Source organism: Tachypleus tridentatus, chromosome 13, assembly GCF_004210375.1.
Source record: "Tachypleus tridentatus isolate NWPU-2018 chromosome 13, ASM421037v1, whole genome shotgun sequence".
NCBI lineage: Eukaryota > Metazoa > Arthropoda > Merostomata > Xiphosura > Limulidae > Tachypleus > Tachypleus tridentatus.
The window spans coordinates 99,566,384-99,588,001 of record NC_134837.1 but is presented as its reverse complement, the minus strand read 5'-3'; the positions used below and the strand labels follow the sequence as shown (position 1 = coordinate 99,588,001).

Here is a 21,618-nt window from a genome sequence, read left to right as displayed (position 1 = left end):
GTGCCTAATATATCAATGTACTCTTCTTTTTTCATGATTCCGTTGACACGGTGAAAGCTGCCTACACCAGAAGAGCTGAAGGATCCCCATAGCATGATCGAGCCACTTCCGTGTTTAACTGTAGGGACAGTGTTCTTTAGAAGATTTCATTCCCCCTTCTTACGGGAAATATAGCGAACATCATTGTGGCTGAAAAGCTCGATTTTAGTCTCGTTTGAACAAAGAATACTCTTCCAATAGGTAAAGGGTTTATCTACGTGCTTTCTTGCATACCTCAATCGTGCTTCTAAATGAACAGGTTTTAAATATGGAGTTCTATGAGGACGGCATGATTTGAACCCAGAAGTGTAACATGTTCGTAACTGTAGAGGTGCTTACTTCAGCCCCAGTTTCCCTTACCAGTTTCTGCATGTCATTACGTATTAAATGAGGGTTCCTGCTAACTTCTCTGAGAACCTTCCTCTTGGTTCTCTCTGGAATTTTAGTGGGGCATCCAGAATAAGGGAGGTTAGCAGTTAATCCTATAAGCTTAAACTTGGCAATTATGCTTTGAACAGTAGATTTCAGCACATTAAGTTGTGTAGAAATACCGGAAAGAGCACGAGACTTGTATTTTATAATAATTCGGTTTTTTAAATCACTGGACAGTTGCTTCCTGTTCACCATGATAACCAAGCAGATAATGATGGAGATGTCGCTAAATTGCCAGAAGTAAATTTTTTGCTGGCTAAATTCCAATAATTATAAACCCAGTGTCTTGTTCTGGAATGGTATAATGTAGTTTATTTGCCAAACTAAACAAAATTTTTATGGGAATATCAGTTTTCTCAACTAGATCTATTCTGGGAATATATATGAAAAAAAAAGTTAATATATGTACTGTAAATTCTATGGCATAATACACACACACAAACATATATCCTACCATAGACAAAAGGGTTTGGTTTGTTTTGAATTTCACACCAAGCTACACGAGGGCTATCTGCACTAGCCGTCCCTAATTTAGCAGTATAAGATTAGAGGGAAGGCAGCTAGTCATCACCACCCAAAGCCAACTCTTGGGCTACTTTTTTACCAATGAATAGTGGGATTGACCATTCCATAACACCCCCATGGCTAAAAGGGCGAGCATGGTTAGTGTAACAGGGATTGAAACCTGTGACCCTCAGATTACGAGTCAAGTGCCTTATCCATCTGGCCATGCCAGGGCCAGGGAAAAGGGTCAATAAAACAAAGTATTTTATGAGACCAGTGTGAAAACATTTCAATAAACACATTCCACATAATCAAACTTTTCTATACAATACTAACTTTCCTTTTATACCCTAGCAGGAATGATTTAGATGTAAAACAGTTTTAATCTGTTCAATTTTACTTACTAAAGTATCAGCATCCAGGAAAACACATTTCTTGAACTGAGAAAGTCTCCAACAATGGAGTTTGGTGAAAGTGACTCCAAGTTCTGGTCTTGTCAATACAGTTAAATTGATTTCATCCTTACTGTCAATTTCACCAACTTCTTCAAGAAGATCATAAACAGAAGATAACATAGATCTGAGAAACAAAAGAATTGTTCTTATTATGTGAAAAGACAGTATATGGAAAAGATTTACATGTACGCATTTCAAATATAACTGGATCAAAATTTTTGTACATTCTTACAAATGTCTCAATTCAAGCAACAAAAATATATATAAAGTGTATTGTACATATTTTTTTCAACAACTGATCTACTGATGTGGATAAAAGTTTGATAATTATGAAACAAAGAAATATATATCAGAGGTATGTCTCTTTACAGACCTGAAAGGAAGATCATAATTCACAAAACAGTCAATCACAATTTAATTTAATTTTTTTAACTTTTTCCCAACCAACAAAATCATCACAAAGCTACTTTTCACCAATACAATAGATATATCATTGGTCTAGCTCAGGGGTGAGCAACTCCATGGCCACTGGCTACATGTGGCCAGTGGATAGCACAATTGTGGCCAGCTCGGGTTTAGGAATGAACTTTTTCCATCATTTATTTTGCATCACAAATTTGGTAATCAGTAACTGCACTGCCTCACATCAGTATTAATGTCATGCCCTTCATCACTGCCACAGATTCTGCTCATTTTGTAACGTCAGTCTGGTTTAGGTGTTTTTTATCGAGTGTGCATTGTTTTGCATGCTCTTGCAAAAATATTTTTATTGTGTAACTTTCAAGCTTAAATATATTTTATTTTTAATCCCATAACATAGATAAGTAGATAATTTGAAAATGAAAGAATCCAAATGATGGTGAACACTCAGAAAATAAAAACAATTTAATTAATCCTGGCATTATTGCCAATAAGAAAATGGCAAGTTACTGGAAAAATGTGAAACAAGAATTTAATAAAAGTTAAGAGTTGAAATTGGAAGTGATTGAAGCAAATAATAAGTTTTTAGTTTTAAGGAATAAAGTATACAACCTTAAGTAACACTTTAAGAATTTTCACAATGAATTTCCAGTTGATAGCTAAAATCATATGAAGAAATTAACCATTTGAAAGCACAACTTCATGAACAAAAGGGAGGCCTAAAAAGATTTCTATCATCGACAGAACTAGTTACATTATCTAGCTATAAAGTAGCTTGGATTATAGCTCAAACAAAGATATCATTTTCTGATGGTGAACTAGTAAGAAATATTGATTGTGGTCATTGAAACTCTGTTGGAGAATTATGATTCAAAAATAAAAGATGATATTCTTAAAAGATAAATAATTTGCAATTAAGTCAAAAAACAATTGTCCACAGAATGCTAGAGTTAGCAAAAGACATAGAAAATCAGTTGCTTTAACAACTGAAAGACTATTTTTCTTTAGCACTATACGAGGACTGTTCAAAAAATACGCGGACTGATGTCATAAAACAAAATGTACTTTATTTAGAAGTTACAGGTCTGGGACCTCTTCAAAGTACTCTCCTCCCCAACACACACACTTATCCCAATGGTGTTTCCACTTGTTGAAACAGTCCTGGTACACTTCTTTTGTAATGTCCTCCAGCTCCTTCATCACATTTGCCTTAATCTCGGAATTGTCTCAAATCTTCTTCCTTTCAAGGGTCTTTTGAGTTTGGGGAACAAGAAAAAATCGCAAGGAACAAGGTCAGGTGAGTAGGGGAGGTGGGGAAGAACAGTGATCGAGTGTTTGTCCAAAAACTCATGAGTTCTGAGGCACAAATTTCGCAGCAATGTGGTGCATCTTCAATTTTTCGGTCAAAATCTTGTAACAAGATCCAACTGATATCCTACACTCTTCAGCAAGCTCCCTGAAAGTCAGACGTCGATTTGCCTGCACCAGGGTGTTGATTTTGTCGACGTGGGGGTCGTCAGTTGATGTGGAAGGACGCCCAGGACGCCATCATCTTCATTGGACTGTCAACCATCCTTAAAACGTTCATGCCACTTGAAACATGCCGTACGCTTCAGAGCCACATCACCATAAGCCGTGTTAAGCATAGCAAAAGTTTCAGTTGCAGATTTTCCAAGTTTAACACAAATTTTCACAGCAAGTCGTTGCTTCTTCAGGTCATTCATTCTGAAATCTGCCAAATGAAAAAATCGTACTTCACTTAAAACCGCGTAGCTAATACACAAATGAAGATATCTGCAATCGGAAATGGCGTCGTAATCAGCTGATCTGTGCAAACCTAGCGACACCAAGCAGATTCCCCTGAAACCAACTGGAGCTGCACGATTCAAACAGTCCTCGGATTTTTTGAACAGACCTCGTATGAGTCAACAGATGTTAGTGACACTGCACAGTTGATTATTTGGGTTTGATATGTAACTTCAGATCTTCATGTGAGGGAAGAAATGTTTAGCCTTTGTGGATTACAAGATTGAATATGTGGAAAAAACATCTTTAAAAAATTCAGTCTGGATTTTAAAAAACTGGTTTTTGTCAGAATAGACAGTACTTCTGCCATGACTGGGGCAAAATTAGGATTTGTTTTTCTTTTGAAGCAGCATTTAATTGAAAATAATGTGAAGTCCATGCTGCCATCTTTCCATTGCATTTTACATCAGGAATATTTATGTGCTCAGATGTCTGGAAGTGATGAATTGACAAATTTGATGGACATTGTTGTAAAAATTGTGAATTATATTAGAAGTGGAAACTCTCTCATCCATCGACAGTTTATTAAGTTTTTGAAGAAAAGCAGTGACTGTACTTTTGATGATCTTACTGATTTTGCAAATTTAAGATGGTTAAGTAGAGGAAAGTCTTGGAATGATTTACTTCTTATTTCCTCAAAGCGAGAGTATCTTGTTGAAAAAGATAAGAATGAAAATATCCCTGAAACTTTGTCATGGCATTGTGGCTTGCACCTTCTGTACGACATGATGGCTCACTTGAATAATTTGAATATTAAGCTTCAGGGAAGAGGTAAAATAATAAGCGAGCAATCACACTCTCTTTATAAATTTCAATTAAAGCTAAACCTCCTTGCAAAACAATTAGAAAAGAGTGATTTGACACATTTAGCAAAGTTGAATAGTTTTCTAGAAAATAATGACTGATTTCTCTGCTGCTAAAGATGATCTATACGTAAACTGGATCAAAAATCTGTCTCAAAAATTTGAATCATATTTCTCCAAATTTAAAAATTTGAAATTGATGTTTGAAATTTTTCATGATCCATCTCAATTTTACTTAGGAAGTTTCAATTACATTGTTTTGTCTTTGGATAAATGTGGATTTGAAGACAAAATGCTTACCCTGCAAAGTGTAGAACACATAAAATGTAAACAAAAATGTTCTATCAGGGAGATATGTGTCACTATTCTGATAAATGAGAGTCTTCCAAATTTGAAGATAGCAATTTTAAAATTATTTTCCATGTCTGGATCCACATTGGTGTGTGTCAACATTTTCTATGCTAGATTTTCTCAAGTCTAGGTACAGATCTCAACTTACTGACATAAATTTAGAGGCAGAGCAAAGATGCTCATTGAACATAGATATTAAGCCAAATTTCACAAAACTTGTTGAGAAAACCCTCATTAATTTTCACATTGAAGGTTAGTTGAAATGTAATTATTTTGATGAAACTGACATTTTTCTTCTTTTTTTAATGGTGTTGCCAACATTGTTTTCATCAGCCACAGTTGTGGCCACTATGAAAAATAAGTTGCCCACCCCCTGGTCTTGCTCATTAATCATATAAACAAACATATCTCCGAGAGTTTTTATTAAAATGTATTGGTATTTTCCATAATTACAGTCACACAGACATTATCTTCAGGTTCACACATTATTTCATTTCTATGGACATTTGTGTGCAGAGTATTACAATAACTACTTTAAAGTAAACAGAGAACAATAACATAATCAACAGTTGCAGAACCAAAGCTCATACATGTTGAGTAGATTTCAAATAATGACTATTTTCCAAGTTCTGCATAAGCAACAAGATTATTTTCAGTACATTTAATGAAACTATGGTGTAATATACCATAACAAGCACTAAATTAGAAAATCTTCAGATTTCACAAGCAAAATATTTATATTTTTCAGATAGTTTCAAAATATTTCTTACAAAGAAAACTTGTATTTAATCTGTTATTTTCACTTACGCGTCTCTGTATGAGTTTAGTAGAATTGACAAATCTCATAATCATTACAAAAAGTTGGGAAATAAATATAAATTGTACTTTTGTTCTAGAATGACAACAGATAATAAGAAAAAAACATTTAGACTAAATAGCTTAAATCTGATAACATAAATGTGATAAAGAAATGTGTATATACTTATTTTTATTACATTGACTATTCAGCTGTGCCTGGCTAACAATACAGTTACAATGATGCAGCATGCATGCACACACTCATGCTACCATATCCAACAATATAGAACTGGCCTATGTCTTTACAAAGTGACCCTACCTTGGCTGTGTTTTAGTACACTAGTACTATATACACTCGCATTTCAACTAGGATACATTATATATCTATAGATTGTTTCTGTTTAGAAATAAGTTACTAAACTTAGTTTTCTTAAAATGTAGAACAGTAAATAAAGAAGGCAAACAATTATCTCTTCTAGCTATTACTTTTGTACTTGGTTGCTTTTTGATGCAGGTTGCTAAGCCCTTTAAAACTTCACACGTGGAGGATGTGAAACAAATTTTTTTTTTAATTGTGTGTGTGTGTGTGTGTGTGTGTGTGTGTGTGTGTATATATATATATATATCACAGTAGAATGACCAAAAATCATAAATTACAATATTGATACCATAAATTTCCACATGTATATCACGCTCAGTTACTAAGCTGTATTTAGATCTAAAAAAATTTACAAAATTTCAAGCAGACTAAAGACACAACCAATCCAACCTCCTTGAAATATTGGTTCAAAAAAAAGATGTGGCTTTCTTTCATATTAAAATAGCCAAGAAAACTATTAGAGAGATACCCTAAGCTGTGTATTGGTTACTGACATGCCATATAGTGAAAGAAGAGCATACAATATACAAGGAAATGTTTCCAAATATTGCAAGAGGTGAACAAACTCACTAACTTTGATTTAGTACACAAATCTCATCTCGACAAAATATAAAGATACAAGGCTCTTATTTTATATTGTAGTTTGTCAATATTCATAACTTGAGTTCCTAATTTGTACAAAACTATAGACTTAGTATTTTGACATCATAACATTCTAATTTGAACCAGTGTTGCATTCAACATACCACATACCATACAAAAATCAATGTTTAAGTTTTTAACATTTAAATTTAAATTAAGAAATTGAACAATGTATAATACTAAAATTGGAACTATAATCTACATTTTGATAACAAACATATTGCCATAGATTTATGAAATAGTAGTTCAATAAATTTTTGAATGCAAGCCAACAAATGTGACAACATGGCCTTTAACCTGTCTGGAAAGAGTCATACTCAGGTTTTGAAAACAAATTTTTTTTTGCATAATATCTAATTATAGCCTTCTTACAAATAAAATAAGCACAAGTCTTAGAAAATACAAAAAGGTTATTTGACTGACAACAAATAAAACCAGGACTAAATCAGCATTATGTTAACAGTTTCTCTACAAATTTAATAAAGGCTCTTTTGCAACATCAGTTATGACTTCAATTATTTCTTAAATTGTGTATAAAACCCAAGATAACCTATGTGTACACCTAAATAAGTTTTCTAATAAATTTATTTGTGTGAAGACTTGTGTTTGACAAAGTGTAATCCTCTTTGATATCACTTTTTGCTATAGCATAAGTATTTATTTCATTTATACAAAATAATATCATTGCGATTTGATCAGTGACATCAACAATGTCTTGTTTGTGGAAGAGAGATATCAGAAGATAAAATGAAAATTATGTAAGGTTTTTATTCACATTCTATATTACAAACAGAATCATCCCAAATTTCTTTAATAATTACATTACCAAAAGTTGTAAATATAATCAAAATGTGTACTGTTAAAAACTTACTAGCCTACAGCAATGAAATCATAATTTAAACACAAAGGACATATTGATCCATCCACTACACAAGTCCCATTACCTTATCAGCCTACTAAAAGTATAATGTTACTAACTTACCTCATACCTGCTGAAACGCCAACTGTAACAAGAATTACCAAGCTTCTTGAAGTTTGCACTTTGCGAAGAGAGTGGCCAAGCACAAGTGCTCCAAGACTGTAGTTGTCATCAGTAGCCAAAGTTACAAAAGCCTCATCTTCCACTGTAAATACACATGTACAGTATAAACAATAACCTTAACATCAATTGTACTGAAAAAATAGTAATTACTGTAGTTAATGGAAGTTTGAAACAATGCTAGTTTTGGTTTCCACTAAAATATACCAATAACTTAATGTTGCTTTCATTTTTTGATCAATAACTCAAAGGACATTTTTCTATTACCATATAATTACATAAATTTGTGAAAATTTATATTTGTTCTTACTGGCTTTTCTTCAAATTCCCACACCTTATAAATACTGTACTATTATATTTGTTTTCAAACATAATCTACTCCTTAACAACTTAAAAAGTGATATGGGGTTCAGTGAAACTTCAAATAAGTTTATGGAATAACAAGTGATTAGAAGAACAAACTGTCTGTCACATACTTCTTGTATGTGATAATAAAAGCACAGTACTGAGGGAAAATTCTTTTTATTATGACTGATACAATTAATGTATGACTTAAATAAATCTTATATTATTGCTGTAGAACCAACTGTTATATTTCCACATTGTATTAGATGGACAGTGGAGCTATGACCAATAATCAGTATCAGGTAAACCTCTTACGAGTCTCATGATCTGATGCTATTTAAAAAATAGTTATAAATCAAATGAACTAAGTACAAAATTATTCTATAGCAGAAACTTCAAACTCAATAATTTCAACAAATTGAAACCTATGTGTTAAATGCAAAAACAGTGATGAAAATAATAAAAATACATGTACTAATATATTTGAAAGCTATATTCAACTACTAACAACAAGAAATAAATTTTCAAACTTCATGAAGTTATACGTACATCATAAAAGAATATCAATGAGAATTTCCTTATAAAAGCGTCACAAATAGATTAAAAAAGCAATGATTCTGATACTTTAAATACATAAATAATTAACAGTCATATGATGCTTGTTTACCTTATAAAAATGTGTAATAAAGTTATTCAACAAATCACATTTCTTTTTAAATTCACACAGTAGTTAGGATTTCAATGAGAAACAAAGGTGGATAGTTAACTCAATTACTTATGAGCATTGATTATTGTCTCATAGAATAATCAATCAAAATTATAATCAAAAGGATTCACGACACGACGCTCATTTGCATACTCATTACTGTCTTCAAAAGTAAAAGAGCTGACAATAATGTCATTTTTTTGGCAGCCCAGGTAGCATCAAATAGATGCAAAAAATAAAATTATACTTAACCTTAAATTCAATAGCATTTTCACCAGTATGTTTGTTTGTAAAGTATAAATATTTACTTTTTAAGAAATTCAAAATGTCCAGCTGCTTAAAAAACCTAACAATAAAATAAGATCCTACCAACAAGATGGCTCTGAGAAGGAATCATATCACCATGTGATATTTAAATTTTCAATGCTAGGTTATATTTTCCTTGACAAAAAAAATAAAAATAAAATAATAATAATTCTTTCACTTTGTGCATAACACATGTCTTATGCACAAGTATTTATATTATATCTTTATATGATAGATGCTTATGATTTTATGATGACAGCTTCACACAAAAAATCATTAAAACCTCTGAAGCACTCTAGAAAATATAAACAGCATTTATAATAACACCCATGCCTTGTAATGTTACCAAAAGAAAAGCTCTTCAATAAAGTAATTAATGGTGACATTACTTATATTACAAACAAAATTTCTCAATGTTAACTTAACTCTCAATCAGAGCTTGCAATAGTGCCAGTAGAACCTAGTCAGTATTATTGCAAACCTGAATTTAGAGTTAATCATTTGAATTGAGCAGTTAGAAATTCAACTATCTTCCCAGGGTATTCTCGTGGAAACATTTCTGTTCCACATCAAAAGAACTTGTGAATCAACTCTATGCCCACGTGATATAACGACTGTGGCAGAGATTAATTAAAATCTAGGCTTTTTATTGGTTATAAACTTAATGGGAGTTAGCCTCAGAAACATCTACCAAAATGTAAATTAGAGCATGTCATAGGTAAGTGCAGAAAGTGGTTTCCAATTATTTCTCAACCCCATAAAAATAAAAAATATAGCTTCAGAATACTGATGACAAAATTATAGAAAATATTTTATGTTGCATTTCATTGTTTTCTATTGGATGGACAAAAAAATTCAGAAAAGGAAACAGTTCAAGAACAAATATCCAAATTCTCACACTAGGGGAATTTAAGGTTGCTTTGAAATACTTCTTTGTATAATTAAGAAATTAAAATTTACATAATATCAAAATTTGATTCATTACCTATGGTTTGATGTAAAGTTTGTTCATATACCATGATAATTAATCCTTTCACAGTGGGCTCAGTATAATATACACCACTTCACCTTTACACATTAAGTATTTCCACTGTAACTTTTGATACAGTATATATATCTTCACAAAATTTGATAAAACTTGAGTAAAGGTTAGAAGTATTTTGTATACAAAAATTCAGGTTTTTCAATGAAACACTTTTACTAAAGATCTGTTTGTGAAAATAGTCTGTTTTGTTACTGGTCTGAGTGCAAAGTAATTTCAAGTTATGATTAAAAAACCTGCTCTTCATCTCAAAAATACAATTATTTATGTAAACTCTAAAACCTCCTAAATACAGTTTAATTGTTTGTTTTAAACAAAACTATGTTTTACTTTCTATACTCTAACTACACGAGGACTGTCACTTGACAAACATTGAATCTATCATAAAAAATAAGGAAAAATATAAATTATGCTTTTTTCATGTTAGAATGACTACATATAACACAAAAATAAAAAATGTTTAAGTCTAAGTAGCTTAAGCCTCATAACACTATATATGAACACGTTTATTATTTTTTATTAAATTGTCCTTCAAGTTATGCCTACCTAACGTTACTTAGCTTTCATTGGCAGAGTGCACATGCACTCAAGTCACATATCAAGTAATATAAAACTGGTCCTTAGTCTTCTCTATTTTAACTGTGTTTCAGTGGACTAGTATTTTGTAATATAGTCACATTTCGATTATTATACATGTATATAAATTATTACTATATGTAAAAATGGCTGGTATGGGTAGAGAAAGCATTATGTAGGGAAGCAAACAACGTTTCGACCTTCTTTGGTCATTGTCAGGCTCACAAAGAAAGAAGGGGTAACTGATTGATAGCTAACCACATATTTGAAGGTGTTTGTGTAATTGAGTGTAGGAATGTAGAGGACGTTCTTAGATGTTTGATTATATTTATTAATATAGGTATAAAGTGTTCCTTTGAATTGTTTTATTTTGGGCTTGAGTTGTTGTACAAGTAGGGCTTCTTTAATTTTGCATTTGTTTATGTTTGTTTCTTTGTTTAGTATTTGGGTGTTTTCTATGGTTATGTTGTGTTTATTTGATTTGTAGTGTTTGAAAACGTGTGAAGGTGACTTTTTGTGTTCTTTAAATCTGGTTTCCATTTTCCTACTTGTTTCTCCAATACAGAAGTTGTGGCAGTTATCACATTGTATTTTATAATGTTGGTGTTGTGTTTGTCAGCAGAAAAATAACCAACATTTGGCAAAAATTAGTAACAAAATATGACATTCCAGTAAATGCCAAATTTATTCAAAAACCAGGCACAAAACTGAGGTCTATACTATGTAAAAACTACATTGACAAAGGAATGTTGTAGCTTTTTCAAATATTAAAATGGTGGGGAAAACTACTCTGGGGACATTTTAAGCTGTTGATTGGTTATTCACATGTCAAATATTAATTTATATAAGGGACTGTTTCAAAAAAATGGAAAGAGATGAACAGGGCTGCCAAGTATTATTTAGTATGAGCCATATCTCAACAAAATAAAACAATGAGGTTTTAATTTATATTCTGGCTTGATAATATTAGTAATTTAAATGAAAATATACACTTAGTATTTTGATATCACAAACATCTAATTTTAAACAATGTTGCATTCAAGATACTATGTAACTCACTAAAATCTATATCTAGTTGTGTTCTTTTAACATTAACTTTGAAATTAAAATATAACTCATATATAATATTAAAGTTTAGATTATTATCTATAAATTGATTCCAGACTTATTGAATAAATTCATAATATAATAGTTCAATAAAATTTTGAATGCAAGTCAACAAATGCAATGACATCGCCTTTGAACCCTGACCAACTGTGAAAGGGTTAAGTAGTTTAATTAAATTTTGAATGTAACTAAATAAAACCCAGTGACATGTGCACTTTAATCTGCTCACATGCTAAAGTAACATTACTCACATGTGAACCTACCTAACATGCATTCAGTCACATAAGCACATTCACATTTTCTTCCACAGCATGGGAGTAACCAGTTTCCCATATTTCAAGAATTTCACTTATCAACTGAAGTAAGGACTTAAAACTACCATAAAAATTTATAATTCCATGAAAAGCAAAACTGATTGATTGATTTAGTGTTTTATGGCACAAAGCAGCGAGGCTATCTGCACCAGACATTCGGTAAAAATGTAAAAAAAAAATAAAAATAAATAAATAAATGTAGTGACAGACATAAATGGAAATGAAGGTAAAACAAAAAAGTATAAAACCAATGTTGACACCTAGTCTACAATGTTAAGATAGAAGGCAGAGTATAAGAAGTTGTAAGGTATTTACTCTAGCAAAAAGGTAATGATCATAACCCGCCAGGAAGATTAACAGGTAAGTTCAAGAACCACCATCAATCACCTGAAGTTGGCCTTTCCAGTCCTGGTTCCGGGTTATGTGTCATAGCAGCTATTATCAAAATGTAAAAGAATAAAAGTTTTAAAAGACACTCCGCAAAATCGTAATAATGAGTAGCCAAATGTCCAGTAAAAAGATAAAGTCAAGTAAATGGAGTACAATTTGTAAAAGTAAATGAAGTTAAAAACAAAACAGCAATTAAAACAGAAAATGGTGTAAAAACCAATGGTGACATCCAGTCTTAAAAGTTGTAAAGAACTACCTGTAGCAGAATGGTAATGATCGTAACCCGCCAGGAAGACTAACAGGTAAGTATAAAAACCACCGTCAGTCACCTGAAGTTCGCCTTTCCAGTCCTGGTTCCGGGTTATGAGTCAATATGGCCAGTACTAAAAAGTAAAGTAGTAAAAGTGTGAAATGATATGCAGCAAAAGTATAATAACAACTCGCCAGGATGACTAACGAGTAGTTCAAACAGGAGCATTAGTCACCTGAAGTTGGCCTTTCCAGTCCTGGTGTCGAGTTATTTAATGTTCTGGCCATTGTCCAATGTCAAATTGAAGGAGAGAGATTAAAACTGTAAAAAAGGAACCACAATTAAAAAGGTGTAATGAATAAATATGCAACACTTAAATGAGATTAATGGCCATTAAAAAAGTAAAAACGTTATCAAGGTGGACAGAGTCACCATCACCAATAACACTGTCCAATGTTACAGATTGACCCTGAAAAAAAATATGTTTAAAATATTGCCATCATTGAGAATTGTAACGATGGCAAGAAAGTAAAACGTGGCTGATAGTGATTTGAGTGTAACACAAACTACACATTGGTGCATCAGTTCCAGATAAAAGAAAATGATGAGTTAAAAAACTGTGACCAAGGCGTAGCCTAGTGAGAACAACTTCCTCCTTTCGAACTTTACGGAAGCTAGATGGCCAAAGTCCAATTTTGGGTTTAATTTGAAAGAGTTTGTTGTCACGTTGCTCATTCCAAGTGGACTGCCAGCTGGCACGGAGCCGAGCCTTGAAGACAACACCATAGTCCATGTACGGAATAGGCATGGGAGTGATGGTGCTGAAGCAGACATATTTAGCTGCCATGTCTGCAAGCTCGCTTCCCGCCGAATACCAACATGGCCTGGTATCCAGAAAAACTGGATTGAAGTAGCTGCTAATGAGAAATGGGCCAGTCGGTTTCAATATCAGCGAGAATAGGATGTGATCTAACGTGTAGCGATTCCAAGGCAAGTATAGAACTAAGCGAATCAGTATAAATAGTGCAGTTGGAGTACTGCTCAGCTGCAATATGATCCAGGGCAAGAGATATGGCATACAGTTCAGCAGTGAACACAGAAGCTGTTGAAGGGATTCTGCACGCAACTACTGACCCATAGCAAACCATAGCAGAGCCCACTGAATTACCTGATTTGGAACCATCTGTATAAATGGGAACTGAATGATTGTTTGAAAGATATTCATTGAATAAAAGACGGTACTTCCAATCTGGAGTATCTGCCTTTTAGGTGACTGAAAGAAAGGTCATATTTGGGGCTGTAATAAGCCATGGTGGGATGGGCCGACCTGTGGAATCTGCAATGTTATCCAAGGACAGACCCAATTCATCCAATTGCTCCCGGATGCAAAGGCCAAACGGAGCAATGACAGATCGTCTGTTCTGAAAAAGTACTGCCCACCGAGGAAGGAAAACACATTTCCAGGTGGGATGCTTTGGTAAGGAATAAAGTTTCAAGTATATTGTAAAGATAGTTGCAAACGGCGAAGGTGTAGAGAAGGTTCATGAGATTCAATGTATATACTTTGAACTGGAGAGGTACGGAAAGCCCCAGTGCAGAGTCGAAGTCCTTGGTGATGAACGGGTCCAGCATCTTTAAGACCGAGGGTCTGGCAGAGCCATAGACCATTGATCCATAATCGAGTTTCGATCTAATAAAAGCACGATATACCTTTAACATTGAACAGCGATCTGCCCCCAACTGGTAGAAGAGAGAACACGGAGGATGTTCAGTGCTCTTGTGCATTTGACCCGAAGCTGCTTTAAGTGTGGTATAAAGGTCAGTTTACGATCAAAGATAAGCCCCAAGAACTTGGTCTCCGGGACCACTGGCAGAAAAACTTCACTGATATGAAGTTCAGGATCAGGGTGAATACCCCGTCGACGGCAAAAGTGCAGGCATACAGTTTTGGAGAGAGAGAAATTAAAGCCGTTCGCCAGAGTCCACTTCCGTACAAAATTGAGGGCGGTATGTAGTTGCCGCCAATATATCTCCTGTTTGATGACTGACATGAGATGTGAAAGTCGTCGACATACAGCCCATTCGCAACAGTGAGGGAGTTGTTCAGTGATGGCATTTATCTTTATACTGAAGAGTGTAACACTCAATACACAGCCTTGAGGGACTCCAAGTTCCTGTACAAAAGAATGGGCAAGTGTCGAACCCACACGAACTTGGAATCTCCTGTCCATTAAAAATTTTTTAATAAACATGGGTAGATGGCCACATAACCCATATGTATGGAGGTCTCGCAAAACGCCATAACTCCATGTTGTGTCGTAAGCCTTCTCTATGTCAAAGAATATTGATATAAGATGTTGGCGGTTGAGAAAGGCTTCTCTGATAGATGTTTCAAGACGAATTAGGTGGTCTGTGGTGGAGTGCTGTCGACGAAACCCACACTGGATGGGCGAGAGGAGGTTGTTTGATTCAAGGAACCAAACAAGACGAGCATTAACCATCCTTTCTAATGTCTTACAGAGACAGCTCGTCAAAGCAATTGGACGGTAGTTTGAAGGAATCTTGGGATCTTTCCTGGCTTAGAGAAAGGTAAAATAATAGCCTGGTGCCAGGCATCAGGAAAAACATTCTCCTGCCAGATCCGGTTGAAAACAATCAGAAGGACATCAAGAGAAGCAGGAGAGAGATGGTGCAGCATGTCATAATGAATATCATCAGGTCCAACAGATGTACTGGCAGACCGATGAAGGGCCATTTTTAGTTCCACCAGGGTAAAGGGACAATTATAGTCAAAGAAACAGTCACTTGAAAGGAAAGAGGTGATCGCTCTGCCCGAGTCTTGATGGCCAGGAAGGTGGAGGAACAAGCAGAAGTGCTAGATACCCGCAAAAGCTTTCACCTATAGTGTTAGCGATGTTCTGAACATCAGTCACCTCCTGACCATCAGAGAGTAAGATCGAGAGGGGATAGAATTGTAGTGTCCATTAACCTTTCAATCCTGTCCCATATGATCTTGGAACTGGTGGTAGAAGATATACTGGTTGTGAACTTAATCCAAGATTCCTTCTGGCTGTGACGCCTTACCCACCTAGCATGTGCACGGCCCGTTGGAAAGCAACCCGGTTTGAAAGTGTGGGATATCTACGAAAAGTATCCCAGGCCTGCTTTTGAGCCTTCCGTGCTAAGTGGCAAGCAGGATTCCACCACAGACGAGGATATCGTGGAAAACGTGTCGAGGTTTTAGGAATACACTGAGCAGCTGCATGTGTAATACAGTCAGTTACCACTGCTACACAGTCGTCTATTGATGGCTGATTTACGATGGCAGGATCAAGTTCTGCGAGAGCAGTGAAAGTGGACCAGTCTGCCTGATCCAGCTTCCACCGGGCACGCTGGTAGGGTGGCATCGACCACGGCCAGTCTCTCTCAAAAGGATCAGAAAATGATCACTGCATGGTGGATTACTGTCAACCCTCCATGAAAAATGGGAGAATAATTAAGGGGAGCAAACTGAGAGATCAATAGTGGTAAAGGACTGACTAGGTGCATGAAAGTAAGTGGAAGAACCAGTATTGAAAAGAGAAAGATTGTGATCAGAGAGCATCCGCTCTACAGATCGCCCCTCCCATCAATAATAGCACTTCCCAGAGGGGATGATGTCCATTAAAATCCCTAGGATTAGAAATGGAGATGGCAATTGTTCAACGAGAGCATCAAGATCTGATTGATCATATGTCTTTCCAGGGACAGGTACAGAGAACAAACAGTGATGGTATGACCCAAGGAAACACGGATGGCTACAGCCTCCAAGGGTGTGTTGAGTGACAAAGACTGGGTGGGCACGTGTTGATCAACCAACAGTGCCACCCCTCCATGTATTCAACCATCACACAACCTATCATTTCTGTACAGAGAAAACTGCCGAATGGAGACAGTATCAGCAGTTTTGAGAAATGTTTCTTGTAAAGAAAGACAAACAGGATGGTAGGAAGCAATCAGCGTTTTGATATCATCCAGATTAGAACGTAAACCTCGACAGTTCCATTGTATCAAGGTGGCCATTTTTAAGAACGGGTAGGTGAAGTGGCTGGAGAACCCTTCGGTTTATGACCACGTCTTTTTTCTTTACTGTCTTTAGTCGGAGGAGGTCTATCAACCTCCATGGATCCTGCTCTGTGTCGGGTGGGCAGGTTTTTGTTATTGGAAGGGGAATCCAGTGACTGAGGAAGCAAAACTGAAATACCACAAGAGACAATTGGTCAAAACTCCAAAGATGAGACATTTGATAACAGATATTATATACTATAAACCAGCACCAGTACTGCTGGCACTGTCACACAGTGCTAGTACTGACTGCAAAACCTGCTCTAAATACAAAGGATTAGTTCTAAAAGAAAACATGAAAAAAACAAGACTACATTTGACTTCTCTAATATACAAAAATTACTCAAAAACTTTCTAATAAATTATGGACAAATCAAGTATTCACACTTCTGATTATGAAGGCTAATTAAAAAATAGCAAAAAAGGAACTTCTATACGAGCTACATGGAAATAATGCACACAAGTAACTCATCGTTTTATAAAATTTTAATTGGTATATTTGATTTATCAACTTATGTTTCTACCTAAATATACTCCTAAATTCAATAATCTGATCATCAGGCAACCTACACAAAATGTCATTACACATGCTTTTCTTCCAATTTTTCAAAACTCCCAACCCAAACACTACATTTTTATCAGTCTTACCAACAATTTCTCCCATGAATATTTTATCTTATAAACACAACCACACTTCCCTTTTTTTCAGACTCAATTACCACAAATGACTTCTAAGCATTATAAAATAAAATTTTTATTTCACTAAGACTCCATAATACCAAAGCCATTTAACATGCTAATTGCCAGCAAAGCTTCTGTAGTGACTTGCAGCTTAAGTACTGTTCTGAATTCCTTAATTTCATGTGCAAAGACCGAAACCTGTGCTACAGAATTAACAAAAATCCATGTTAATTTATCATCTAATCAATGCATCCTGTTCAAAATTTCTTAGCTTCTACTAACTTTAGTAACAGAAGAAAAAAAGTTTTGAGCTCCAAGGTATTTTTGTATTAGGTTAATATTTTCTTACTTCTATATTTACTGGTATTCCCTGCCACAAACTGTTTCAGATCCTTCTTTCCCTATTTTCATCAACAAGAAGCTCACTTATTTGAGACAATTATTTGTAGTTGATTTAGTACAATTACTTTAGCCTTAGATACCTTTTGATTATCTTCATGAAAACAATATTTCATCTTTTTTTTTTCTCTCTTAAGAGCATCTTGATTTTAATGAGTTTTTCTCACTTTTCTGAAACTTTCTCACCTCTGCTACTTTCTTTTTGATCCTGCACTTTCCTTCATAGCAAACAAACTTTTAAATCCAACAAGCACAGTTTATAGAGTAATAAGTCTGAAACATTGAAAGCTACGGCTTAAACTACTAATTTCAAGAATTATGATCAGAGAAAGATTGGGTCTTAGTCCAAATATTATTCAGTATCTAGTTCTTCATTATCCTATGATCATAATGAATCTCTACGACAATACTATATGTTGTTCTCTTCACTTGTGTCTCCACAACAGACAGTTGCTGTCCATTCTATAAAATTTCATCATGAATACTATGCCTAAACAATCTATCAAAGTATACTATATGTCAAAGCACTGACAACCTGATCTTGGCAGTTTCTACAAAATCTTTTATAGAAGCAATACCTTTTGTGGTTAATACCGCATAACAAAACTGAAGTGCAACATTGTGTATGTGTGTGTGTATATATATATATATATATAAAATGTATTGTGGTTTTTCTAAGATATATCACTCAAACCAGCAAAATGCCTCAGGAAATTGGTATTTAAATGCATTTTGTGATATTAAATATCTAAGTTATTTGAGAATTGAAAAAACAAAATCACAGTAAATGTAGTTGATAAGAAGTGCAAACATTATTAATACTAAACTACAAGACTACAAATGAAAAAAACTTAAAAATGCAGCATTAGATTCACAAATCCATATGGTAGTTAAACTTGTTCAGAATATTATAGTAGTGGATCTGAAGTGGTATGAAATGAAACTATAGTACAGTATCATTTCAAAGCATAACAGTTCTACACTTCCTTAAATATGCAGATTGCACTTCCAATTAACAGAAATTGTTTTTATGCAGACAAACCTTTGATGTTGGGTCACACGTCTCAGTACTATGGAGAAAAGTTTTTTTCATATTTACGTTTTTTTGTATTTTTAACATTTTAATTTAAAAAAAAAACTGAAATCTGCACAAGTCATTTTAGTCTCATGAAAAATATGCTAAGCAAGAAAAAGTTTACATAATTCACAACATGAACACCCCACCTTCCACAAGCTTTCACTGGTTACTTTCAAACCTATAAATACAAAGGGTAGGTTTGTTTCCTATTTTATTTTTCTAACAGAGTGATTAACTTATTAAATTATTTTATATCTGTTGTGGTCAAAGCTAGCATGTTACAAAAGTATATAAATGGAACCAATTATAGAATAAAGGAGGGTTAATAGTTTGGCAAATGACCTCTGTACTGAGTGCAAGATAAAGTACTTGGATTATTACAGTTTGGATTGTTTCAAAATTGCAAAGTTGCTATTGTTATGTGAAATTATTCTAGTCTGTCTTTTAGAACAAGACTTAACAAAATCATTAAGTCAAATATGATATTGTACAAAAAGAGCTAACACAGATTCATTAAAGGGAAATCTTGCCTTACTCACCTGTTGACTTTTTCATGTTACTTCTCTCTCTAGTGTAAATAGATTTTTAAAAGTTTTATGATGAGATGCCATACAGAAGATTAGCTAAGAAAAAAAGATTAGTACTAGTTGATTAGATAGTAGAGTGAATGGGTGAGAGAAAGCAACAAAAAACAAGTTGAATCAAATTAACCCTTTGTTGGTAGTGATGTCACTGATATATACGTGAAGTTAATATTCGAGTCTTTTCTGTTTTTGTTTGTTTTCATTAGTGATATTCAAAGAATGATAATTGGTAAATTAGTATGGTTTTCTGATGACATTAAACTCTCGGGTATTTATAACCATATTACAGAATGACTTACAGCAACCAGCAAGTCAGTCAAATAACTGGCAAAAAGACTTTTGCAAAGTAATGCATATGAATTATAACCTAAGTCACAATACATATAGAAATTGGAGTACTATGACAGTTTAAGTCTACTTATCTCAAAACACTAGCACTAAAACATTCTCATATCCTCATTATACAATATTTTAGCTTTCCTATTATAAAATTTGAAAAAATGGACAATATAATTTTGATTGTAATAGCATTAACAATGTTACAAAAGAAATGGACCTGTATGTTTTAGTTCATGAATCTTTTATGCCATCCAAGTAATGGTAAGGGAAACAGGATCTCAGGTTGTATTTACATTAATACTGTTTTGTTTAGACTTGGGATTATTACTTTAAAAAGGACATGGAATTGTTAGAAAGAATTTAGAGGAGGGCTATTAATAATGAGATACTACACTAGATAGAAAGATTGTAATATGAAGACAGGTTAATGACTATGAAGTAATTTCTAATTTAAAAATAAAGAGTTAAAGGTATTTGATTGAAGTGTTTAACATTACAAGAAAAATGGTAACATCAGTGAATCTTCTTTTTCTACACTTCATGGTGAGAATAGCATCACAAAGAGAAACAAGTTTTATTTTTATCAAGGTTGGAGTCACCCTCAGATAAAAGTTTTGTTTCTAACAATTACATTTGTAAATTTGTGGATCTTGTTTGTTTTGCAACTAATATTATAGGAGCAACTAACTTGCATTTTAAAGGATTTGTTGCTAGTGAGGATTCACGTTGTTCTCTACTTTAATTTAATACATGTTTTAATACCTATACCAGCAGTCACGAGATACATTTTTACTTCAAGTAGGTTTCTCATCGTAACGAATCAATCACCCTATTTAGTGTTATTAATTTAATTATCAAACACTAAAGACTTAACAAGTTTGACCAAGAAATGTCTACCTTTCAAAAGTACTGGGAATATACTTATGTTGTTATCGAGTTTCGTATTTTTCATTACTTCATTTTTTTTAACCTATATATTTTCTTAACATTATAAACAATCTACTAGTTACAGTACTACTACTAAAAACAGAAATTCTTAGTCATTCCTATATTATTAAGCTTCTCACTCTTAGTGCCAAGCAAAACTAATTATTTAACTTGATCACATACATTCTGTCGTTGTTTTACCTTTTTTTGATTCCATGCCCATACGTTTTACACGACTCTTGACAAATTCTGGCGCAGTAAAATTAACGTACATACCATCACTTTGTTCAAAACTCACACAAAACCCACATCTGCACTGATTAATAAGCGCCACATCACGGAAATTAACGTGATTGTGAATTAAAATCATATTTAAGATTAAATATACATATTACTATCAAGCAGACTTAAGAAAAACAATAGACATTTCTGCATTTGTATTCTATCTTAGCTTCTCAAGGTAATCACATTTCGTACGTGGAACACAGTAACCATTTTCAGTAATATCCATACTTCATTATAGTTTCTCTCTGTGACTTTTTTTTTTTAATTGCGATAACTACTGGCCCGGCATGGTCAGGTGGGTTAAGGCGTTCGACTCGTAATCTGAGGGTCGTGGGTTCGAATCCCCGTCGCACCAAACATGCTCACCCTTTCAGCTCTGTGGACGTTATAATGTGCGGTTAATCCCACTATTCGTTGGTGAAAGAGTAGCCCAAGGGTTGGCGGTGGGTGGTGATGACTAGCTGCCTTCCCTCTTGTCTTACACTGCTAAATTAGGGACGGCTAGCGCAAATAGCCC

At 34.0% G+C, this 21,618-nt stretch overlaps 1 protein-coding gene across 5 annotated transcripts in view; it reads right to left on the bottom strand.

The window, feature by feature from the left end:
* LOC143241083 (glycogenin-1-like) overlaps positions 1-21,165 on the bottom strand; it is a 39,532-nt gene extending 18,367 nt beyond the window's left edge. For 2 of the 5 annotated variants that reach the window (XM_076484603.1, XM_076484604.1), the window contains exons 1-3: positions 21,018-21,165; positions 7,612-7,753; positions 1,380-1,554 (exon numbers count right to left, since the gene is read on the bottom strand). In XM_076484603.1, the coding sequence (XP_076340718.1) occupies positions 1,380-1,554; positions 7,612-7,753; positions 21,018-21,090 (390 nt within the window). In that variant the 5' untranslated portion in view covers positions 21,091-21,165. Of the gene's footprint in view, positions 1-1,379; positions 1,555-7,611; positions 7,754-12,939; positions 13,007-20,999 lie in introns of those variants that run through there. The other 3 variants (XM_076484601.1, XM_076484602.1, XM_076484605.1) reach the window with 3 other exon arrangements.
* Between the last annotated feature and the right edge of the window lie 453 nt (positions 21,166-21,618).